This window comes from Cygnus atratus, chromosome 1, assembly GCF_013377495.2.
Source record: "Cygnus atratus isolate AKBS03 ecotype Queensland, Australia chromosome 1, CAtr_DNAZoo_HiC_assembly, whole genome shotgun sequence".
Classification (NCBI taxonomy): domain Eukaryota; kingdom Metazoa; phylum Chordata; class Aves; order Anseriformes; family Anatidae; genus Cygnus; species Cygnus atratus.
Genome location: NC_066362.1, coordinates 109814100 through 109840531, shown reverse-complemented (window position 1 = coordinate 109840531; position 26432 = coordinate 109814100). Strand labels below are relative to the sequence as shown.

The 26432-nt window shown below is 35.1% G+C and overlaps 1 protein-coding gene across 1 annotated transcript; it reads left to right on the top strand.

Annotated features, from left to right (window-relative positions):
- The first annotated feature begins 12 nt into the window (after window positions 1–12).
- LTN1 (listerin E3 ubiquitin protein ligase 1) lies at window positions 13–26422 on the top strand. The gene is given in 31 exon segments (XM_035545921.2): window positions 13–84; window positions 1222–1425; window positions 1759–1857; window positions 2824–3054; window positions 3708–3760; window positions 4103–4283; window positions 4941–5114; window positions 5532–5699; window positions 5701–5723; window positions 6827–6974; window positions 7353–8141; window positions 8750–8791; window positions 9476–9668; window positions 10401–10640; window positions 10837–10993; window positions 11199–11349; window positions 12033–12234; window positions 13128–13287; window positions 13479–13583; window positions 13856–13998; window positions 15883–16018; window positions 16963–17107; window positions 18762–18975; window positions 19270–19507; window positions 20404–20478; window positions 21440–21626; window positions 22084–22255; window positions 22959–23179; window positions 23657–23851; window positions 24451–24618; window positions 25369–26422. Coding segments are annotated over 31 exon segments (5319 nt in total). The 5' UTR covers window positions 13–42; the 3' UTR covers window positions 25432–26422.
- Window positions 26423–26432: the final 10 nt, after the last annotated feature.

Sequence of the window (26432 nt, the reverse complement as noted above, 5' to 3'; positions counted from 1 at the left end):
CGCAGCGGCGCTCCCCGTGCCGCCGGAAGCGCCGCCGCCATCATGGGGGGCAAGAACAAGCAGCGCACCAAGGGCAACCTGCGGGTGAGCGCCGGGACCGCGGCGGTCGCCGCCACGACATGGCGGCGCCGGTCGCACCGGGAGCGGCGGGGGCAGCGCGGCCGGGCCCCGGGGGTGCCCTCGCGCCGTGCCGGGCCCCGGGGGACTGCGGCCGCCCTGGGGGAGCCGTTCCGTAGTTTGGAGCTCGCCTAGGTGGGGGTGAGAGGGGTGTCCTCGGTGCTGGGGCTTCCCCCGCGGAAAAAAACGGGTTAAAAAGAAAATGGGCACGTAGTGAGCTTGAAAGGTGGCTTACGTGCCTCGAGGAAGTTGGAAAATGCGGTGAACTTCGGCAAGTTGGCGTTAATTAAAAAAAAAAAATCGAATCTATGGCTGTCATTAAGAATTAATGGGTATTTGGAGTGTAAGGGGTGACAGAGAACCTTAAAGCATCGTTCAGCCCTAGGACAGACTTCCAAAAAGGCTGCTTGTATGATGATCAAGGAGTCGACTTAACTGGGACAAACTGGATTACACGTTGAATTGCAAAGCACTCCCTGTAACGATGATGGGGTGGCATTACGCGGTGTTACACACATACCCTTTTGCTCCGTTCCTCAGAATTCTTCTTGGCCCTTTAGAATCACAGAATCATTAGGATTGGAAAAGACCTCCAAGATCATCTGGTCCAACTATCACCCTACTACCAATGTCACCCACTTTGTAGCATGCTATGAAGCATGTTTTAATTGTCCCCCATGACAACATGAGCATTCCTTGGAAGCTGTATTTCAATACACAGTAACACAAGAAGAACTGGAAAAGTAGTGAAGGAGGATAAATAGTTTCTTAATAAACTGTTAACTTATGGAAGGGCTTTTCTATTTTACGTTTTCTGAATGTGTGTAAAAGTAAAGTAGCTTCTTGTAAAGTATTCATGCATTAAAGTCATGACAAAGAAATGGAATGCTGATTCTACAGAGAAAACTAATTTTCTAGGTCAAACTTCTATCTTTAAAGTATGGATGGCCTTTTTTGTGAGGCTTTGTTTTAAATAGAAAGCTAATTATGTAACGTAATGATTTACATTATATATTCACTAATCATGATTTTGAATGCCTGATGCACACAAAAGTAAATAAAGTGACTGGCAAGTGTAACTGACGTGTGTCCGTTTTTTGTCAGCCTTCTAGCAGTGGCCGAGCCGCAGAGCTCCTCGCCAAAGAACGTGGAACAGTGCCTGGGTTTATTGGCTTTGGAACGTCTCAGAGTGATCTCGGATATGTTCCTGCAGTTCAAGGAGCAGAGGAAATAGACAGCCTGGTGGATGCTGATTTTCGAATGGTGTTGCGAAAACTCTCTAAAAGGGACATCATAACAAAATTAAAAGTAGGTGTATCCTTTGTCCCCCATAAAAAAGTATTTTTGTTGGAAGAGCATTCCTTTTTTCTTAAGGATGGCAGGGGAATCTAACGTGGTAGCCAGTTGTATGTTTGTACCAGTAAATTTACTAGAGTTGCAGTACAGAAGGTGCCTTGGAGGACTTAAAAGGTCTGTCAGGCACTGCTGACAGAGCATTCATAAAATTAACTCTATGGATAACCAATTGCTAGAAATGAATTGATTTTGGAAAATAGAGGCAGTGTCTAGTAGAAGCTGGTAAACTAGAGAATGTGTATATCTGACACTTCTTAAATCATGCTGTCGATATCTTGGTTTTAGGCTATGCAAGAGTTTGGGATGATGTGCAAAGAAAGAGAAGCCGAAGTGGTTAAAGGTGTCCTTCCGTATTGGCCAAGAATTTATTGTAAAATCTCACTAGTAAGTACTAAAGTATCTAAATTAAGAACTTTTCTGGATACTTCCTGTGAAAACCTGTAATGTGGTCCTACTGATATATCTAAGTTTGTTGGAATTGCTGGCTTATTCTAGAAGAAAATTAAAAAAAAAAAAAGACGAAGAAAAGTAGCATTCTTTGTTACTGAGATGTTTCCTTATAGGCAGTGAGTGGAACCTTGAACTGTTGATGCCTGGGCTGTATGTGCTGTTTATTGGGCCTTCATCTTAAAAGGATTATAAAATATTTCTTCTCTTGAAAAGTTCTTTTATGTAGATACCAGAACAGATAAAGAGAATGTGCTGTTTTATTAAGAAAATTGTATATCTTTTTGATCTAAGATTAATATATGGCCAGACTTATTATATTATTAAATATATATATATGTAGCCAGCTAATCCATAATTTTCTGATAGAATATTTAATACATCTGCAAACTGTCTGGACTGGATACTGTTCTAAACATGATAGTGGACAAAATGAATCACTATTCTGTTCGTTAAAGCAATTCCTAATGTTTCTTTTGGGAGCCAAGAGCTTAGACAGTTATGATGTTGTAAATGCATACACAAATAATGGATGGCTGCAAATAAGTGATACACAGTTTGTGTAGGCTTATGCTTGTTTTAATCCAAAAAGCGTCTTCAAGGCTTTCTGTTTTTTTCTTCCTTTTTTTTTTTTTTTCCTTTCTGTTAGATGGTTGTATAAAATGGAGATAGCAGCTGTAGTTATGGATATCAGGAAAAGGTAACAATTCTGGATGTGCAATATATTGGGAATATGTTGGTGCTAAGCTAGGACTCTTCCCTTTATGTAGGGATACTCGCGTATTTTCAAATCCGCATAGCTTGATTCATTGCAAAAATGGCTGAACTAAGAGACAGCTTTTTTGTTTTGTCATTTCTGCTTTGAACTACTTGGCATTGAAAATACACTTTTTGCTTTAACAGGATCATGATCGCCGTGTTCGAGAAGCAACGCAGCAGTCATTTGAGCAACTGATTCTTAAAGTAAAAAAACACTTGGCACCGTATTTAAAAAGTATCATGGGATACTGGCTGATTGCTCAGTGTGACACTTACTCCCCTGCTGCTTCTGCTGCAAAAGTAGCTTTTGAAAAAGCTTTTCCTTCAAGCAAACAACCCGAAGCCTTAGCATTCTGTAAAGATGAAATTCTTAATGTAAGTTAGTATGTCTTTAAAGCTTTGTGTGAGTATATGTCAACTTATAATAGGAGTTTAAAACTCATCCTGCCCCCACCTGTTCATGGTTAAATTTCAGTAAGGTAATTTTTTATTTCCGTGTAAGGATGCTTGGTCATCAGATAATGTTGCAGACAGATGGAATAACGATGCAAGAGTAGTTTGTCTGCAGTGGTAGGTGATTAAAGAACGCTGAACACAGTTTCAGAAAGCCTCTACAAGTGGTGTTCTTACCAGGGTTAATGCTCTTCTGCCAGTCATAAGTGAAACCGAATTTAAAAAGGTGAAAGTTTGCATTGCTGGCCCATCATACACAAACATAACCATCTTGTTTTGTCTCAGTTTGGCTTCTTTTTGCCAGAAGCATGTCACCACAGGACTGCAACTTACAAAGTATTATGAAGTTTTGATTCAACCAGTACAGTACCACAGGTACTGTGTTTAACAGAGGTCCATTAAATTGTGTCCTTTCTCAGTAGCATATCTAAAATATGTTTAAGAGACTTGACTCGGTTTCTGAAATTTTACTGTAGAGCTGTTTCTGAATAAACTTACAGACTATATTATTCACATGGAAGTATTAGGTTCTTTTGTATGTGTGTATATTTATATATTTTTTTTCTCCCCTCCAGGTTCTTCAAGATCACCTTCTGAAGGAAACACCTGATACACTCAGTGATCCTCAGTATGTTAACCTGCTTTAATGTGTGTGGTTTAGGTCTTGGTCTGTATTGGGTTCGTTCTTGTTCCTGGAGGCAGTGGATTTAGTTCTGTTTCAAAAGACGGAATAGTTACGTGAGTCCAGATCCCAGTAGCTTTCTGTGGGACTTAACATTTCCAAAAGCATTTATACTTATCAGTCATCCAATTCTGTTTTCGTATCTTTTAGAAATAGTATTTATGAATAGCTAGAAGACAGGATGACTTGAAACTCTTTCTAACACTTTATAAAGTACTTTGGTACCCTTAGAACCTATGGAATGCCTGTTGATTAATTTGCAATTTGCTTTTGTTTTGTTTTTCTTAGAACTGTACCAGAGGAAGAAAGAGAAGCCAAATTTTTCCGGATTTTGACCTGTTCGTTGTTAGCTTTAAAAAAGTTGCTTAGCATGCTGCCAAAGAAAGAGATGCAGTCATTGGAGGAAAAATTAATGTCACTTCTGTCTCAAAACAAATTTTGGAAATATGGCAAACACAGCACACCACAGGTAATTCTGTTTTAATTATTTATTTTGTTGGATTTTAGTTGAAGATAATGCATTGAACCTAAGCAGGTACTAATTCCTTCTGTTCTCTACGAATGATCTTTGTAGTTTGCTGGTTTATGTTTGAAACAGTCTTCAGATTTCTAGGTCTTAAGTAGACAACATTGTTTTAAAATTTGTCAAATAGGCTAATATATTATTTCAGTGTCACAATCATCTTCTTAGCAGTCTGCAGTCCTTTCATATTCATATAGAAGAAAAAAAATTAGTTTACTGCATGTGCTCATAATGCTTTTAGATTTTCATTTTTAACTGTTTTATCTTGCTACTGCCAAGACCAATGGCTACATAGTGTTGAATTTATTTTGGTAGTTATTTATTAAAATGTTTTAAGGTGCTTTTGGAAAAAATGTGCCTTTCCAGATATATATTATAAAATGAAATGTTTAACGTGTCTTATTCCTGAACAAATGAATTCAAAATTTTAAACAGGTTTATCAAATATTTATTTTTATTAATATTCAAACCTTTGCTGATGTGCTAAAATACAGGGCTGCCTGTTGTAAGTTACTCTAACTTTAAAAGGACTGTTATAAATCTATGTGTAGTGGCAATGTATTGTCATTTGCCTAACATTTTTATTTTTCTTTGGCCTGTCAGGTTCGTTCAGCTTTCTTTGAGCTGGCTTCTGCTTTTTGCCAGTACTTGCCTGAGCTGGTGAAAGGTGAAGCACCAAGAGTTTGTCCTGCTGTTCTTCTCAGCATTGACGACAGTGACGCAGTGGTGTGTCCTGCTCTTTGGGAAGCTGTGCTTTATGTTATTGCCACTGTTGAGGTAATATAATAAACCTGAGGGGCCGGTGTTTTATTGGAATGTCACACTTAACTTTTGAGTGAGCGCCAGAGTTCTTTGTGCAGGAAGAATAAGGAAGAACAGTTTGACTGTGTTTTCTTCATAATTATTAACATGAATTTATCAATGGGACACACTTCTTCCTTTCAAAATTCCATTGATTTTAAACAATACTGGAACAGTTTTATTGCACTAGCTTCTTAATATTCACAAGCTGAAATAGGGAGAAAGTAATTTTTAAAAATACCTGTATTCCTTAAATATTTGAAAGTCAATTGAAATTTTACAGTAACTTTCTTCAGCTACAATTTAGGGAGGTAGATTAAATGTCTAGGTAGGGAGTTCTTCTAAGTCAACGTACTCTCATTTAATTTATAATAAATATGTTTCTTTCCATAGGACTGTTGGAGTCATGTAAATGCCAAAAAGGGAGTTCTACCAAAGCTATGGACAGTGCTTCGTGAAGGTGGACGAGGCCTCGCTACTGTTATATACCCAAATCTCTTGCCGTTCATTAGCAAGGTACCTCCTGGCATCACAGAACCAAAGCTGGAATATTTCAGAACTTTTTTTCAGCTCTATAATTCAAGGGTATGAACCACAAACTGTATTTATTTGTTTAGTATAGGTCTCTTTCATGTTTGGGAACAGAACTAATCTTCTTTTAAGCATTTTTATCCTTTGACTTGGTATGTCAAGGATATTGACATATCTTGATATGTCAATCATTTGATATTAACTAAATATGCATCATTTATTTTTGTGACAAAAACTCTTTCCATTATGATATTTGAAAACTGTAGTTTCAAAATATTTTTATCCAAAGCTAGAGTCAATCCTTTGCAGCTGTCCCTGTCATCTTAAACCTTCAACCTTCTTTTTTTGTTATGTATCCCTTGCCAAAAACATAAAACTTTGACAAGGAAAGATAAGAATGTTTATTCCATAACTTTTAAAATGGAAAATGAATTTAAAGTTGAGTGACTTTTGAGATACCAGGCACCTCTCACCAGTGCAGAGGTCTCACTTTTTATTACAGAGGTTAGTGAAGATTAGCATGGTGGTTGTGAAATTTACTGTGTGCAGGAACTTGAATTCTCATTATATAGATTTTAAAGGATTTGAACTGCTATCATATTTTGCCTTTAAAATGTGAAAACCAACTGTCTATCAAATGTAATTTAAATATTACATATTTATGCATTATATACTCAAGCATATATGCATCATTTTCTGAAAGACTAAAATACAACTTATTTAAACAAAATTCAGTTCTTGATTTTTGGGATGGTCATTAACAGAGTTCTTGGAGAAAGTAGTTATGTAAGGATTGGTTTTGAAGAGCAGATAGAAAATTGCAGATGAGTTTTAACAAGTAGCTGAAAGAGTAGACAGTATACTTAACTGTGTAAGTTTCCTCAAGTTACATAGTTCCCTTCCTGCACTGAATGCTAAAACAAATGAAAAAGTTATCTTAATATAGTTTATATTACATGCTTGGATTTACTGTTTTTAACTCTTCGAACACGTCCTGTTGCATTTGTTTCAGTCTGACACGCTTTTTAATATTGATGTTGTCTGGATAAAAGCAACATACTCAAGGTTACCTTGTGCATTGAAGTGCACATGTACTGGGCTTCTCAGAAGCACAGGTAACTGAGTGTCTTCCCTCAACCAATGTTACCTTTCAACAGGTTGTCAAGTGAGCGAGCAATAGCCAGTCCTTCAGAAAGTTCAGCAATTATAACTGCATTTATGGAATGTTTGCGCTTTGCCATACTACAGAAAGTAGACGAAGAAGATGACCAAAGACAAATCCATCAAATGCTAATAAATGACCAGGTATTTATTAAATATTTGTGTGTATACATTTAATAAAACAAAGTTAAAGAAAGGTAAACTTACATTTCTGTGAAGACTTACTTCTCTGTTGAAAACCTCACTGGATTTTATGGAAAAAAATAATACTGAAGTTGTTCGATGTTTTTCTTGCTATAAAATCAGCCATACCTCTGCACAGTTTAAATTACATGAAAAAAGGAAAAAAAATTGAGCATCCTGTATATTTTTATTCTGTATATAAGCACGATTCTTTCTGAGGTTTTTGACACTGGTTCCAGAATGTTTTTCAAATTGTTAGTATATCCTGGTATTACAAAGAACAAAATACTTATCTAGTTGGATCAATGCTCTTTTTTTTTTTCTTTTATGTCTTTATAGCTAATTCCTATAATCAATGCTGTACTTCAGGAGCCCAGGTTACAAAATGGACCATTATTTTATCAAATAGCAGAAACACTGAGCTCCTGGGAAACTAAAGCTGAAGTCTCCAGTGATGATGGTACAGAAGAAGTTTTCCAGAAACTATTGTCAAATTTTTGGGACCGTCTTTTAAAATTGTGTGTGCTTCATGTTGATAAGTTGGATGCTGATGAGAAACCATTGTTTGCCTTGTCTGGTATGCTAGAAGTTCTTCAGAATCCAAAGACTGCTACAAAACCAAACAACAGAAAATCTGTGAAAATCAAATTTAAAGATGAGGATGAATCTGAAAGGAACACAGAGAATGGAAAGCTCACAGAAGTGAGAAAGAATAGTGACTCTGAAATTCAGGCTGACCTACAGCATAGTTCACTTCTAAGGAAAGAACCACTAGAAAATTTAGTCTGTAACCTTTCTGAATTGAGTATTGTGTATGTCAATGAACAGAAGTCAGAGCAGCATTTGAAATTCCTTTCTGCCCTGCTCAGTTCTTTTTCTTCAGACAGAGTTTTTCAAGTACTTTTAGAGCAGGGACATGACACAAGCTCTACTCCTGCTGAATCCCAGAAAGAAACAAAAGTTCATCATGAAAATCCATCTGTACAATTTCTTTATATGAATTTAATAACTTGGCTGAAAGAAGACTGGAGGAAAGACACACAGTTTCTGGTTGATATTTTGTACAGTGTGCTTAATTGTTGCAGCAGTAATGATGAAAGGAAGGTCATTCTTGATGATTTAACAAAGGTATTGTAAATTTTCTTACTAGATTTTATTGAAGTTACTACTCTTCATGGACCGTGGTTGATGAATCTTTATTTTGGGGATGTGGAATGGAAGGTATTCTACATGAATTTGGACATAAGTTCAGCCTAATGAAGGTAGACTTAGAAAAGGTTGACATTACAGTGTTGGAGTGAAAGCTTATGAGATATGTCTCATATATACATATATTTACAAATATATAAATAACATCAGAAATTCTCTATTCTTATCTGCTTCTTTATACAGTGTGCTTTTATATCGGTCGTCAGCAACCCTTCTCTTAAATACCGTCCTTTATTGGTCTATGTGGTGGAGAGAGACTTGAGAGGCAAAATAACTAATCAACTAATCGTTCTAGTGGGAGGTGTTCCTGCCCGTGGCAAGGGGGTTGAAATTAGATGGACTTTAAGGCCCCTTCCAACCCAAACCATTCTGTGATTCAATAACTTTGTTCCTGCAACTTAGTAACTCGTGCTTATCTTGTGCAGAAAGTGAAGTTGTAAAACAAGCAAACAAAAATAAAAATATTAAATGCTTCCAATTCAGCAAAGAATTTCTGTTAAATTTTATGCAATTTGTTTTCCTTCCAGATGGATCTGAAATGGATTATTTTTCTTCAGATAATTCAGAAGGTACCTCTTCTTTATTGTTTTGCATGGTTTGGAATATTTCCCTGGTTTTAGCTTTGCATATATGAGTTAGAGTGACTTTTTTTTTTTTTTTTTTTAAAGTAATGATAAAATCATGTAATAATAGTTTCAGTGTGTTGTTTTAACCCCATTTACGTCTGGGGTTAGTCTTTGAAATTAAATGATTTTATATATATATACATATAACAATGTATTTACATATAAATATATACTTAAAAAGCATCTTTTACCTTCTGTTTTTGATTGATTTGCACTTTGAACCAGATTTCTGATTCATTTCTGGTCATTCCTTTGAAGCTAGAGAAAATGGGGTTGGGTATTAGACTGATAATTTTAGATATATCATCTATATTAGTCATCTAATCATCATTCTCCATTGACTATCACTGTGTGCATGTTTGCTTTGAAAATGGGTATGTATGCTCATGTATGTTTTTTAGAAAGCCATAAAATAGTGGCGGATTAGGTATCCATCACTATTTTAGGGGGGGAGGGAATTATCACAGACACATGCACTTAGAGACAAGACTTTTTGTGACGTGATACAATTCCCACTGCTTTTGTAGGTTTTATGTATTATTTCTGATGCCTGAATATTAATCCTATGCTTAGTAATAGAAGTTAATAACCTCAAAAGATTATTAGAATGACTTTCCTGTGATTCAGGCATGTTCAAGTACAACAAAACTTTCCTTAGTCTCTGACTGGCTGAAAGGAAGTACGCTTGGAGAAAGACTTGTAATGCTGGCAGATGATCTGTGTCACCTGGGTTTAAAACCCGTACCAGCCTCAACACAATCAGCCTCTTCAGAAAGGTGGACCGTCCTGAGCTTGGTGTTGTCACAACACTTTAAAAATGGTAAGCATATTTATTCTTTGGACTTCATGAAATGTAAATGCTGCACTTACATTTTGTAGAACATCGTAAGGAACTTGAGATCTTCCAGAGTACTTAATTTGTAACATCTAGTCCTCCTTCTATTTTTTTTTTTATCTTGAGCCAAACATCATGCCCAGTTTAGTTTCATAAGCACCGTGTGCATCATGATCATCACATTTTTTTTTGTTTTTGTAGGTAAACGAAGGTCAATGTATAAAGAACAGATTCAGATTTGCAAGTCTGAAAAATTGAGGAGAACTTCAGTAGATGGATTTATTAGCTGATGTGCTGTAAAATAATACTGGCTTTTAAACCATACTATCTAAAATTTACCATCAAAAATAGGATATAAAAATTGGTGGTTATGGACCCATGTGTGCATTGGTTTGCTTGTTAAAATGGATTGCCAGAAATTAGGAAGACATAAAAGGGATAGAGGTATCACTCTGTATGTACTCTATTGACATGCCTTTTGTTTAAGTTGGTTTAGAGTAAGGATATTTGGTTATTTGGACCTTTGGCTATGTGATCTGAAATGGCTGTTGAATAAGAACGAGAGTTTAGGCATACTTTAGACTGAAACTACTTTGTTGCTTGATTTTTACATTCAATATTAGTAAATAAAAAACAAGTGCATATTAATATGATGTCTTTGAGTGATTATGTTTGTCAGGTTATCAAAGCACACTGTCCTTTTCTTATTTCTACTAGAATCTTTGATTGGGGAAACTTATGTTGAAAAGATTATTGATAAACTTCAAGCGGCTCTGTCTAAAGCTAGAGACCTTTCAGAAGCTGGAAATACTGAACCTTCAGTGTCTTTCATCTGCGATGTAGCCTCAAGCTTTTTCAGCTCAGTTAAAGGGTGTTTACTGATGCCGTCCTCAGAAGACTTGCTGCTTACCATCTTCCAGCTGTGCGCTCAGAGGCAGGATGCTGCACACTTAACAGGTAATTTGAAAAAAAAAATTATATTTCTGACCACCATGAGTTTAAAATTGTTCCACAACTGGAAACCTACGTATTTGCCTGTATGACAGTTACCATACGTAATCGTACAGAAAAGAGAATTCTCTTCTTGCTCTAGTACCTTTAGACATGTGATTATTGCTGTAGGATATAATTTCTTACGTTTTTTCTATAATAGATTTACTTGTATGTAAGTTAAAACACACTTGGATGTCTGGTGTAAAGTCACTTGTCCATCAGCTTCGGAGTATGCAGAAACAGAGCAGCACCTTTTTGCTTAAATCTGCACTGTGGATCAAGAATCAAATTCAAACTTCCACTTTGGATGTTAAAAGGTAATTGTAATATACATGTCCATTTCATAATACACAAGATGTAATACATCTGCATTGTTTACTTTTTTCAGCCTGTCAGAGGTGGGAACTGTGGCTTATACCATAATTAAAACAGCATGTAAATAGTATTGTATATAAGGTATAAAAGAGCTGGATTTTACTGCATAGTGCCAAACTTGTTTGCACCGTTTTCCCTTTTTGTCAGCCTTCAGGTTCTGATCTCTGCAGTTAGTGATTTATTGTCTACACTTCTGGAAGCTGACAGACAGTCGGGATGTCTGGTGGGATCTTATGTTGAGCATGTTACACCCAACAGAACTGAGTGGGTGAAATTGCGCGAGTCTCTTTCTGCTGAGGTATGAAAGTGATAATTGACTTTCACACTGTAGTCAATCTTACCTGTTTCTAAGTCTCTGTCCTTGACATAGCACTGCAGTTATGATAATACATGTATCTGTCAAGTGGTTCTTTTCAGCCTCTACCCATGCTGGAGGACAAAATCTGTATTCTTATGGGCCCATTTCTCCCACTACTGGAGAAAATCAAAATCTGTGAAATTATCTTTGTCTGCATGGAATACCAGCAACTTGCTTTACAACTCAGAAATCTTGTCTGAGAGAATATACCCCAGGAGGATGTTCTTATCTTAATTATTCTGTAAGATTCTTTTTTGCAAGACACTAATATCTGCAGAAGAACATGATGTGCTGACCTTAAACAAAATGCTGACATGAACAGATTGGGAGAAAGAAATAGTTTCCTGACCAACTACCAATCTTTAGTAACCCTGCTACTTTTTGAAATGTTGTAGAGAGTTCTAAGGGTATACACTTATTTCTGAGGCAATGATGCAGTTTTAAGTTACTGCTGTATTTTTTTATATACTGGAGTGGGTGATCCTCGTCATTATGCTTTCGGTGTAAATTTGTATCTTTCATGGTTATTTTTTTTTGTATAATTCTGAATTTTTAACTACTACTTCTATGTATTGTTAAAATGTCAATTATCTGTTCACACGCTTTTTATGTACATATTACAGTGGATGCACAAACCTCTTTTGGAAGGAAGGCTGAGTATGAATTGTGAGCATTTGGGATCCCGTGTTAAGCTATGTGGCACAACTAAACTTCCAGGGCATCTGTGTACTTCAGCCTTATTAAGTAAAATGGCGTTGCTTTTATTGGAAAATGGTATGGACCATGGAAATGATGATGCTGAAAGAAAGAAAATTGACAATATAAGTAAGTTATAGTGATAAAACTTAAAGAAATTTTGATTTTATACTAGTTCTAAATCAACATTAATTGATAATTAAAAACGAATAGGTAAAGTTTGGCATTTAACTATCAGAAATCATTCTTTTTCCCTTTACGTATTTTTTTCTTAAGTTCTCCTTTAAAAGTATGAGTATGTGTAGTGCTTACATTTAAATTTAGAGCCTTTTGCTAGTATATACATGCTGTCTCAACACAACTTTGAAGTTCGTTGTAGATTCAAGCGTCTCTAAAATTTAAGTTGTTCATTGCCAAAGCCTGTGTGGTGCATTGGAATGAATGGGCAACAGGAACTGTGTCCATGCCATCAAATAATAGCCTTGAGTGTTTAGCTGTAACATAAAGATATTTTGAGGCAGCCATTTTTCTTAATTCAACGAGGTGGAATTTAATTTCTTTTTGTTTGAGAATGCTAAGATTAGAGCCAGCATCTTCAAATTAACAATTCTACCTCCAGAAGTCTCACTGTGAAGAAGAGTAATTGTTCAGTGTAGGCCTGTGTAAGCTGATGGAAAAGAAAAAAAAACCCTATGCTAGGTCTTAGCATCAGATTTTTTTTTTTTGATTTAGATCTTGATTGCCTTGTCTGCAAGAAATGTATATTAAAAAAATAAAAAGAGAGGATTTAGGGTTTAAAATTTCCTGAACTTCTAGAATAGATTATTGTAACTTTTTCTTTGTATTTTATGATGCAATTGCAGATACCCAGTTCATGCTCTGAAGTACCTGAAGTTGTGTGTAAATGTCATCTTCTTAATGCATTAAAAATATATTAAAAACAAAACATAACCAAAAAAAAAGCTGAAACTTCTTGCATATTCACTGAGTATATTCAGTAGTTATTTTTGCTGTTTAATTAGTTGCAGAGCTGTTGTATTCATTACAATGGATTGAAGAGTTGGAGAATCCTCCTTACCTGCTTCTTGAATATCTTCATATGTTAGAAGAAATGCATATCACATATGAGAAGTTCAGTACGCTTAGTAATACAGCTGACCTTCAGCAAACAATATTTGATAGGTATGTAAGAGCAAGTAAAACCTCAACTGAAATACAACCCTGAATTGAAACACAATTCTGTCTTTGTATTTTGCCTTGTATAGAGTATTAAGTGCTACCATATTTCCTTTTGTATATTGATGCTTCATAAAACACTGTTGTGAAACATCGTTCATCTGCAGTTATTAACCAGGGTCTTTCTTCTTTTGAAGGTCAGAGGAGCATGGAAGACTCTGGTCCTTAACCATGGCCAAACTGATTCGTGCAGAAAACACGGTGTCCTGTGAAATGAAACATCTTTTTAAGACAAGTGAAGGGTATCTAAATGCTGTTGCCTGTGACCTTTTTGCAAAGTTTACATTGCAAATATTGATGATGATAAATGATACTGATTCTAATGAATGACATGTGAAGACCAAAAACATGGTAGTATATGTATGTGTTGTGTAAAAGTGAAACACTAATGTATGGAATTAGTTACATCACAGGATATTACGTGGTTGTGTGTTCATTATGAACCAGTTAACGTTTTGTTTACTAGTTAAACTTTTGGGTTTGTTTATTTTTGATATTCTGCTTGCATGAATAGGTTTCTGCCATTAACAGAGGGCAGATTGCATACACTTCAGTGCTTATCAGCCTTTTTAACTGAGGAAGAAAAGAAAGAACTGGTCTTCCACTGCGTGGCCAAACTTATGACATGTGCACAGACAGAGCTCTCCAGTACTGATGGTCAGTATGTTTTCTACCTCAGCCCACTTCGTTAGAATTTAAGAATGTCACCTTGTAATAATGTTTGCTTTTAGCTAAGATGTGTTAATTATAATTGTATCAATTTTACTAGAAAGAAGTATCTTTTCATTTTGCATATTTCTTTTAGACTGTTTGGCATAGCGGTTTTCTGTCTAACTAAGGAAGTACAGGCTATGCTGCCTGGTCCAAAATTAGAACTTAAAAGATAGATCAAACAAGGAGTGAGGCAGTATCAAAATACTTTTAGCAATATTAGTCTTTCTGATTTAGACACATTTGTAAATATCAAAGTTTTCAATTAATCATTTAGGCTTTACATAGCATGCAAATTATTTCTGCTGCCTACTGGTAGTGTTGTGATTGATTTTAGATGCTTCAGCATCCAAACTCTTTCGAAGTTCTTGTATAATTTTTGAACAGTTCATCCAGTGCATGGGATGATATAGTATGCTCAGTCAGAGCTCCTGTGCATGCACTTTTAACAGCTTTTGAAAAATTACTTAATGAGGTGATTGAGATGTGTTACAATATTGCTTTGAATGTCCCTTAGAAAAAATGCTAATTTTCACAAACTCACTGCTTTTCAAGAGTAGTCTTTGGAAATAATTATACAAAGTCCTTCTACATTCTTATTATGCAGTTAAAACAAACAAAAACATGCACACCTTATATTCTCTCTCTCAGTACTGCTTTCATGGTTTCGTGAACATACTTCATAAGTCTTATAAAAACCTGAAAATTTGCTTGTTTTCTTAACAGAACCATACTTAAATTGAAGAAACTGGTCATTTTAAACTGTTGTCATCTGTCCCTTTGCAGTGTCTTCGTGTTTTCAGATGAGCTCTTTCAAATGAATGTCCTCAGAATGTGAAACTTTTAAGTATTCGTTTCATGCAGCAGTTGAGAGGAATCTTGAATCTTACTGCAGTTATAATTTCCCTAACACTTGTTCTTCAGACTTAGTTTGTTAAGCTGTCCTGGCTCTATGTGTGAACCAGTGAACCAACCAAATGGGGCCTTGAAACTTTTAACAGAAAATAGGAAGAAGAACCCTCACTGTTCCCTTGCTACTCTGTTCCTTGTACTCTTGTTTGTAACTCTGGTCTGCATTTTCCTTTCTGCTGCTTCTCATTTTCCTAGGGGTTCCTGAACAGACAATATATTCGCAATTTTTCCCATTAAGTGTGACGTAGGATGTGGGCTCACCATTCAAGGTTTAGTTTTTTTTCAGATCAGGAAAGTGCTGGTAAATTTCTTGTAAATCATTGCTGCTTAAGTGAAGTGTGTGGTTTTTTGCTATGCATATGTGGTACTTTACCTCAGTTCCGTGTTATCGTGCCTGTAAGAAACGTTCTTGTTCTCCAAGAGATCTGGGTGCATGCGGTTTTCCTTAAAAATGGAAAACGGTGCTAATACGACGGTAGTATTTTACTGCGAAACTAAAAGCTATCACTCTTGCAATAGTATTGGAATTCATACCTTGTGTTTACATTTACTTAATTATCTGTCCAAATTATTGTTTGGGATACTACATTTTTAATAGCACAATTAAATTTAAATCTTACCAGGTATTTTTCCGTTTTAATTGTGTAAACCAAGTATGACTCTTATAGGAGTTTTTGGTTTAGTGGTTTGAGGGTTTTTTTGTTTGTTTGTTTGTTTGTTTTTTTAGTTTCGGTTGGATGCAGTAATTTTGATTTAACAAGGGCATCTGTGGGCTAAGTATTGAAAGAAAAAAGCTTAGCTATTATCCAAACTATGTCATGATATTAATATTAAAGTATCCAATCAATTGACACACATTCTAATGTTTGTCTGCCCTGATAATTAAGACCTACTGAGGATGTTTTTATTATGTCATAGGAGCATTTGGGTGTCTTTCCATTTTGAACTCCTGCTTGAATGACACTAGTATTGATTGTGATCATCTATTACCTGGGATACTAAAAATCATAATGTCTTGGAAAAACGATAATGAGGACAGCTTTCTCTTTAGCTGGTGGGTGCAACTTTGAGACAATTTGATAATTTTATTTTATATTTTTTCAATTTCTGAAGAGTTTAAAAACACAGGGTGGTTATTAACTCAAAATCAAATTGTAAGTTAAAACTGTCATCTGCTGCATTAATACTACATTTTCAAGCCTTTGTAGAACTGAACTGCATCCCTCAGTTTAATATACCTGTCTCTAAGTATCTAATTAGTTTACTGAAGGGAATTATATGAAGATAAATAGGTGTAAAAAAGTTGGTCTGACATTAAACCTGTAATCAAGGGTGGGAAACCAGGAGCTTGTTTATGCATCCAGATGATAACTCTTTTCCAAAGCATGCAGAACTGACCAGCTTTGCATGTGCGGCTGGATATTCAGTTCAAAATTCTGATTCCTTATTTAGCTAGCAGAAACAAAACTTGGGTACCAAACTTAAGTGTCTGTTTTTAAAATTTTGCACCTGAAAATGTAACTTGGAAAGCTAAACTTTCAATAAGGAGTAAAAATACACCGATGTTTGTTTGTTTGAGTGAAGTGAGAAAAACCCAAGCAACACAATCTGAAAATAATATACAGTACTGGGGCATTTGAGAGCTTTTATTTTAAGTCAATTTTTAATTAAAAAAAAAAAAAGATTTTTTTTGTTGTTGCAATGATTAAGTTAAAATTGCTAATTTTCACAGTTCATGTAAGTGTTACAATTTTAGGAATCTATTAATATAACATGCAAATGAGCTAGTACCTCTGATTATCTGTTTTGTACCTGTTGACTGACTTATTTAGGATTGGTAGCTAAGGTGGGATCCTAGCTCTGAAATACAGTGTCAGAAGCACCTAGGTCAAAGCCTGGTACAAGACTAATTTGTCCAAAGAGAAGCAAAGGCAAGAAAATAAATACTTGTGGTTATAATATGACGATACGTTAGCTTCAGCTGTATTTTTATTTCAGCAATCTGAAAGAAACAAGTGCTCAGTTGCTGGGTTTCAACATAGAGATGATCCGTTACCTTCCATTGTTGCTGAAGTATTCCACAGCTCCTTTGGCTGATAATGAATGGGACTTTATCATGTGCTCCATGCTGGCTTGGTTAGAGGTAAGATGAAAGAGACTGTTACTAACCATTGCATTGCAGTTCCTAATACAATCCCCTAATGCCCTCTGAAGGTTCTAGACTAATTTTGGCTAGGGCTAGTGGTAAGGAAAGAGGAATTTCAAAAGAAAAAAATAGGCTAGGAAATAACTCCATTTTTATTATCTTAGTGGGCTCTGTGATCAACATTTTATCCTCAGACTTTGAAAGCTGTATGTTAAACGTTCACCTGTTCATGTGAACATCTGTACAAAATGGGAAGGTGGATATCTGGATGATGCAGTGAAACATTGTAGAAGCTACGACATATAGCAGTTAGGTTTGAACAAAGGTACATAAGGATTGCCAAGAAGAATGGAAATCAGAATGTCTTAATGACAATTGTCTTAACAGTTGTAACTTTTGGCAACCTGGTCTGGTGGAAGGTGTCCGTGCCCACAGCAGAGGGGTTGGAACCAGGTGATCCTGGAGGGTCCCTTCCAACCCAAACCATTCTGTGATACTATGAATTTTGTTTCGTCTAGGGTGTGTTAATTTCCTAGTACTTTTAAGTAAGGATCATTTCAAAGATAACTTGTATCTCAACCCCAGAGTGAAACTGAGAATATAAACTTTACATGCCAGGAGTGCTTATGTTGCATTTTCAGTATTGATACAGCTAATTTTTTAGATTATTCCCTGGATGTGGCAGGAACGTAGTCATCTCAGTTTAGCAAATATTTGACATAATGTTTAAAAGAATTTTTAAGAAATTCACAGAATGCACAGAATTCTTTTTTTTTTTTTCCATTGAGCTTTGGCAAAGCTCATGTGTGGTTTAAAAGCACAAACAATACTAGTTTGAGGTTTGCTGCTATAGAGAAGGATGAAATAAGGCTCTAGTTGTAAGACAGCCAGATCTTCTGTTTCCAAAATCAAATCAGCAAGACAGTGGAAGATACCACCAGGGCTTGGAAACTTTCATGTGGTCTTTCTTGGTCTCAGGATTAATCTTACCTGTGCAGTATGTGCCTCAAAACTTTATTTTTGTAAAAGAACTTCTACGAAAAAGTTGTTGCATAGATCAAGTGCTTAGGAATATTTTTAAGATTTAATGATACTCCTGTTTTTTTTCAGGGGGTGGGGGATGAATTTAGTAAGTATAAAAATTAAAAGGAGCTGCTTTAGGATAAACAAAATATTCTCCTGATAATCACTTCCATAACTTCCAGTTTCCAATAATGCATTGTCAGTTTCTTTCTACAGTTTGGAAATACAGGCATAATATGGATTGTTTTATATTTGGGAGAGAAAAGTGAGCTCACTTCATGTGCAGTTTTGGCTCACTTGGCTCTACAAGTGCAACAGATTGTCTACAGTTGCATACATTTCTATTCAAATCCACTTGGTGGCAGTTTCTGTCTGTCATTATAAAGAAGGTCACATAAGGGAAGCAATCTAGAATTTGAAACATTGGTGGGACTTAGAAATTCGTTTCAGCATGTTTTATTAAAGTACAAATTACATTTTCAAACTTTTTTTTCAAATAGTTATAAAACAGTCTTTGCAGCTGAATCTTCTGTGAAATTACTCTTGGATATAGATGGGGAATGTGAAAAAACTATTTCAAAGCAGATTTGTGATTAAGAAATGTTCCTCTTATTTTTTTTCCTCCTAGACAACCTGTGAAAACCATTTGCTCTATCATATCCCACTTGTGCAGATTTTTGCTTGTGTCAGTTGTGACTTGGCATCTGCCCTTAGTGCTTACTTTGAATCTGCAGCTCCTGAGACTACTGAAAACCTTCCTGTGAACTTGATCAGTGAATGGAAAGAATTCTTTTCTGAAGGAATTCACAATTTGCTGTTACCTTTGTTGGTGAAAGTCACAGGCGAGTATATGGTAACTGGCAAGGAGGCTGTTAGTTAGTGATACATATCAGCCTATTCTGAAATAGAACTTGCTGGGCCATATTTTTCAATTTCTAGGAATATTATTTTAACATAGTTCATTAAAAAATAGTGCTTTCCTGAACACATGTTAATTAGTAAAGGAATTATATTCTTTGGCTCTTAATATTAGATGAATTCTTCTAAACACAATGTGAGTTGTTTCTAATTATTATTGTTTATGATATCATATGCATCATTCTGCATCACAGCTTACCTGTCTCTGTTTTAAATAGGAGAAACCAAAACTGCAGCTGAAGGCTCCTTTCAGAACTCTGTATTAACATCTTTGGGTGAAGCTCTAACTTACATCTCAAAGGACCAGTTGTTAAACCATAAATTGCCAGCGAAGTTTGTTGCAGGCCAGAAAACAAATCTTCCAGATAAACTACAGACTCTGTTAAACACACTGTCTCCATTGTTGCTTTTCTGGGCTAGACCTGTACAGATTTCTGTCTACCACATGTTGTATAAGTAAGAATCAACAAATTTCTCACTCCTCACCTCCTTCCCCTGCTTTTTTTTTTTCACTTTTTTATTTTTTTCTCCAGTATACCGTAGAACACGCACTTACGTTTAGTAAAGTTTTGTGTCATTATGGGAGAAAATGCTTAACTGGGCAGCTTGTATTCTGGATCAGAGTATAGGCTCTAAAGCTACAAATGCTAAATTTAATTATAAAAGCAGATTAAATATACACTGAGAAATTTTACTGCGGTACATGAAAATAAAATTTTATTTTCTGTACCATAGTTACAGATAGATATCAGTGTTGTAACTAGCAGGCTATTTCTTTAGCACCTATTTTAGTGCTCATAAGTCCTGAAATGTAAACTGAAACATTCCAAGTTTGATCTGGTAACCACAATCTCATTAAACAGCATGACCATTTTATTTTCACTAATTTAGGTAAGAAAGTGAAAAAAAATATGTGGTATTCTTGTGAACTTTTTTGTATATCTTTAATTACGGAAAGAATACAGAATTTGAAAAACAGTATGCATTTGACTTCTTAAAATGCAGGCTGCAGAGCAGCAGACTTGAGCAGAAGAAGCAACCATTATACTTGTTACAACTTAATCCCTCAGTATAGCTTTGTTCTGAGATAGGGAAATTTATTTTAGCATGACTCGGGATGTTTAAAAGGTTTGGAGAAGAGCTGAGCAGGGCTACAAGCTCTGGATCTGTAACCAACTTTGCATGACATGTCTCTTAAAGATTCTTTACTTAACAAAAAGGTGTTAATAAGTATTTGCCTGATTATATTGATTATCAGTAATGTTGACATTGATAATCAAAGAACTGTACATTACACCCATACTATGAACATAGTAAAAATTAAATTTCATTTCTTTTCTGTGTTTCTGTAGATTAATGCCTGAATTGCCTAAATTTGATGATGAAGATCTCAAATCTTATGGTGACGAAGAGGAAGAATCAGCATTGTATGTATTTTTTCCTCATTTTTTTTACTACCGTTTTCCCTGTTTTTATTATCTGTTAGAAACGTTGATTTGCAGCAGAGTAGTGTCTGTCAGAAGATGTTAAAATAAAAAATTAAGATGGTTATGACCGTAGGGGTATAAATATTGAATATATAAAATAAAATTTATTAAATCTGCCTTTGTGCTAAAATTGGAAATAACATTTTTAATGTTTAATAGTTTTGTGGGTACAGTTACTAGAGTAACTGGAGCATATATGTTCCATTGTACAATCTCAAGAGTTTTTATATGGGACTGCTGTATTGAGAATATTTCAAGTTGCACAAGTAACTTCAGTTTCCTGGATTATTCCTTTTAGACAAACTTATCCATGAATTAAATTAAACGTGAAGACCTCCAAAACTGACCTGGGTGTTTTATACATCTTGAATCTGATAAAGTCAACAGTTTGAAGAGGGAATACAATAATTGATTTAAACAAAAACAAATAAAAAAAAACTTCAGCCCAGCAATTAATAGCATGTTTTACTACAGAGCTGCAAAAGATGTTATAATGCATTGCTAAAATCCACACCCAGCACATTCAATGGTTAGGAGATCCATTGTTCAATTGCTCTTTTGTTGGTGGCTTGACAAAGAAGAAATTGAAGCATTCCCTGACATGGGTTAAATCAGCTCAGCCATAGACCAAATTCACATTTTCAGATTGGGATCAGCATTCAGTTTATATTCTTCTTCTGAAAGGTAAAGAGACCAACGGTCTGTTTCAGGAAAAAGAACTGGTAAAATCTAGCACTAGTGTGCCAATCTGCAAGTAAATTTTTCCTGTAATAAAAGACCTCCTTAGATGTTCTACATACATGCTTTTACTAAAAGGTTGCTAGGAAGGCTGTGAATATAAATTCAGTTAATGCTCTACTGAAGTTTTGAGTTTACAATGCCAGATAACGTCTTTCCATAGATCGCCTCCAGCTGCTCTTATGTCTGTCCTTGCCACTCAAGAGGTCTTACTAGAAAACATCCTAGAATGCATTCCAGTTGGAGAATTTGCAGTTATTCAGCCCTTGAGTGATGAGTTCTGCCTTGTTCTTGGATATCTTCTCACTTGGAAGTTAACGTTAACTTTCTTCAAAGCGGCTTCTTCTCAGGTATATACTCAGAGCATTTTCCTTTAAAGTGAATTTCTTAATATGCTCACGTGGTTTGAGCCTTGAGGTTTCATTCAGCCTGTTTATTCATTTAATTGTGCATCTTCCTACCTCCGTTTTTTTGGAATTAGTGGGATTCTGAAAGCATCAACAGATCTATATTTCTGTATGCTACAGTTAGGGATGGCAATATTAGCGTTGATAAAAATTTAACATTCATTAATAGATGTTTCTTTTTGCCATTTTCAAACAAGTTTGCTACATTTATGCTTTTCTAGTTGTTTAGAAGTTTGCAGAGAGCTAAATTGTTCTTAGCACAAATTCCAAATCTCAGGATTGCTCTTCCTCCCTACAGAAACGTATTTGTATTATTTGCAGAGAAAACTATTTTTATTAAGTCTCATCTGCTTTTTGTGTTTTTCTTGTTTTTGTTTTTGTTTTTTTTTAACACTATCAGCTACGAGTTCTCTATTCACAATACCTTAGAAGAACAAAAAGCTTGAATAAACTGCTTTATCACTTGTTCAGGCTTATGCCTGAAAATCCTGTCTTTTCTGGGCCAACTTTAGAAGTTCCGAATAAGGATACAAAGACCTTCTTTACTGAAGAGCTTCATTTAGATGTCAAAGGTTAGTAAAAAATGGCATTTGTGCATTTGAACGAGTTTTGATACTGTTGAGGCTTAAATATACTTTTCTGTTTAAAAAAAATAAATTGAAAATGCTTCATTGAAAATGCTATTTTATGTACCCTTATAAATGTTCATACACCTCTTTATGTACCTGCAAAGATACTGAATTTTCATTTTTTATTTTTGTGCTTGAATATCATTGTATGTTGCAGAACTGTTTATCTGGATGACAGTAAGAAAGGTAGAAATAGGGTAGTTTGGGGAATTACTAACACAGCTTCCCAAGAGAAGGATGTTCCTTATCTGTTTACATACTTCCATAGAACACTGCAAACCTCAAATGTGCTCCAAACATCTTACTGCTTGATCACTCCAAAGTGAGTAATTTGTAATTTCTAGAATGTAAAATTATTCTTGATTTCTGGTAGTCCACCTAGAGTTCATCTCTAAATTAGAAGATGCATTTCCAGCTGTGAAGTGTTAATCTAAGAAACTAGAGTCATAGAGAAAGGTGGAGTCAAACAACCAGTTATAGTAACAAAGTTAGAAGGAGCAGGTAAATTAATTTCTTATTACCACAGTTTTTTATATATATATATATATATATATATATATATATATATTTGTATATGTTGTGAATGAAGCAACATTTGTGACTAATTTGTTAATAGTATTTCAACGTCCTTTTATTTCTCTCACAGGAACAGGAGCCCTGTCATCCCAAATTCCACACTTGGCTTGTACTGTGTATCATATAACTTTGAAAGACTTGCCAGCCATGGTTAGGCTTTGGTGGAATAGCTGTGAGAAACGTGTCTTCAATGTTGTAGATAAATTTACAAGCAAGTATGTCAGCAGCGTGCTTTCTTCACAGGAAATATCTTCTGTTCAAACTAGCACACAGTTATTTAATGGCATGACGGTTAGTGAGACTTCTTGTTATTTTTTTTATTTTTTGCACATCTATAGAGAAATGTTGCTTCTCAGAACAAGACTCTATGACAGTATTTTATATGATTTCTTTTTTGTTGTTCTATATGACTGATGAGAACGTAATTTAGCTTGCTATCTATATAGTAAGTTGTTGTATATTAGAATAAGTTGGAAAAAATTTTATGAATGTTTTCATTTTTCATTCAAAAAAAAGTTTTATGAATGTTGGAAAAGTGGAGGACTCCGGTAAATGCAAGATAGTTTGGTTCATTAAAAAATATAATCAGCCACTAGATTGGAAAAAGGGCTGTTAATTTCTTTTCAGATTGCCAAGATATGAGAACATTTCTACTTTCTTTGAGAAAAGTGTTTTTGTAGTCTAAGAGAATTATTTAATGTAAGGCTAGAAATGGTGTGTAAATCTCTCTGGTTGTGGAGATTTTTAATACTTGCATTTTTTTCATAGGTAAAAGCTCGGTCTGCTGCACGGGAAGTCATTGCTACCTATTCAGTTGATGATATATTTATTGAACTAATAATACAGCTTCCAACAAATTACCCACTGGGGTCCATAACAGTTGAGAGTGGAAAGAGAGTTGGTGTGGCTGTTCAGCAATGGCGCAATTGGATGCTACAGTTAAGCACATATCTAACGCATCAAGTGAGTTTAGAGAAAGCCCCTAGTTTTGAAAACGTAGTCCTGATAATAGAAAAATGTTCCTAATAATATAGTATTTAGATTTATATAACGACTCTCGTCACATTTCAAATGTGACTTTATAGATTTGATCACTCTTATCATCTGCTTTCCTCCAGATGCTAAAACAAAGAGGTAGGTAAAATTACCTGCCTAGTAAGTCCTGATAAATCCACAGCCAAAGATGAGAATCTAGATCTCATAAGGGATGGGCCAGTGTTCACCTTATGCCATTCCAACTATACTTTGGAAAAGAAACACAGTACGTGAAATTCTAAAAGTTTGGTGGTTGTTAAGTTGCACATCTTTGGCTAGAACAAAACAAAGAAAATGTTGAATGAAATTTTTGAAATTAGAAGTGCATTCCTTTTGTTGTGAGAATTACTTGCATTTCTAAAGGTTAAACTACTATCTGTCGTTCATGAGCTGGCTTTATAAATTACTGCATGTAATTTCAGATTTTAAAGTATAGAGGCTTTGTTTCCTTTATGTGCTTGTGAATAACAGTAAGAATACTCTGAAGGAATGCTATAGTATATTAATAACTGTTTTTTCTCTGTTAGAATGGAAGTATTATGGAAGGCTTATCTTTGTGGAAAAATAATGTGGATAAACGTTTTGAGGGTGTAGAAGATTGCATGATCTGTTTTTCAGTCATTCATGGTTCCAACTATTCTCTTCCCAAAAAAGCTTGCAGAACATGTAAGAAAAAGTTTCATTCAGCTTGCTTGGTAAGTACCTACACTAAGTCCTTCTAAATAGGCAAACTATTTATTAATAGTTTGAACTAGATACTTCTAGTGAAATACCATCAGTTTCCCATTTTGTTGTTGGATTATCTGGGATTAAGTGAACTCCTAAAAATTTGCATGGATTTTGTACTAAGCTGCAAAGGCATGCAATGAGAGAGGAGTTTCTACACTAAACAGATAATAACTATTTTGTGTTCTAAGATTCAGCCATTACATCTATGTAGGGTGTAGCAACAGCATTTTGATGTTAGCAGCTCAGATATGGGAACAGAAAAGTTTAAGTTTAGTTTACACAGCATGCTCTTCAGTAAATCCTGCTGATCTGGATAATTTACAGTTAACTATATCCAAGTCATCATAGGCACTGGTTGTGTGGTTACTGAGTATGCTGGTACAGGCTGGCATCTGTATTGCCATACAATAGAGGAATTCATGCTGCTTTGAAAACATTACTTCTGTCTGAAATTAGACTGGACAAGAATTTCTTTGTTTTTCTTTCGTTTGTTTGTTCAGTATAAAACTTTTGTGCTTTGTGTACACACACACACACAAATACATAAGAGGAAAGGATTTTTAACTGTTCTTTGTTTTGTTTTTGTTTTTTTTTAAGCAAAATGAATATTTTGATAGTTAACTTTATTGGCAAGTAATGCTTGTTACCAGTGATAAATCGATGTTCTTGTTAGTCAACTTGCATTCATATATTAAGCACTAATACTTCTCTTTCAGTACAAATGGTTCACATCCAGCAACAAATCCACCTGTCCGCTTTGTCGAGAGACATTCTTCTGAAATAAAACGGTCTGCCTTATTTCTGTGAGCTATGTCATGAATGAAGAGGGGACAATAAACAGTATGTTAAAAGAAGCAAACTACTTGGAAATAATGTCAGTTACTTTAAATTCTTGACTAGTGGGATATGACACATATTTACCTCCGGACTGTTTTTTGTAAAAGTTTGAAGATTCTTCTTTGATATAAAGAAATATATAAGAATAATTTATTTTAATTTGTATATTTTTAAGGTATTAAGGTATGTTAAAAATTCAAAAGTAATGTAGAGTTATGTCTAAAAAGTGGTGTTTAAGCCACAACATAGTTGATTAAAACCTCTTATTTTAGGTATATTCTAACATGGTGGTATGTGCTTAAGCCAGATCATGCCTCCTAATGTAACAGGTGAATTTAACATAGGTGGTATAAAGACTTGAATTTTTGCTGTTATATGTTAAGGCATGGAATTAGGGTGACGACTTTCTGTTAGAATATAAAATTTAAACATAGCATGCTCTAAATCAATGTTTATAAATTGAGCTTTCACCTTTAACCATCTTATATTCTCAAAAAACCTGAGCCATCCAGCACCCTAAAAACTTGAGTACTCTGAAGCATAAGTGAGTAGAGGGCCCAATCATTCCTGCATGACAATGAAAACCACTACCTATGTAGTGCAGACTGGCCTTTAAGAAGACATACAATTCTTGTGTTCAGTTGTGATCAATTCTTGTGTTGCCATTATTGCAGTTAATGTCTTCATTAGCTGGCACATGAAATACCACTGAATTTACCCTCTACTTCCAGTGTCCTGTAATAAGGGTTCTAAGCAAATATGACAGATATATCAGAATTTAACATTGTCTTCATTCCACTAGTCTTTTTTTTTTTTTTTTTTTTTTAAGCAGCAGTAGCGTACTAATATGTTCTAACTCGGATAGTATTGTTCTGTGGTGGATTTCTTTGAAAAGTCAATAAAAGGGAAGGAATAAATGAATTTTGTCAGTCTTTGTAGTCTC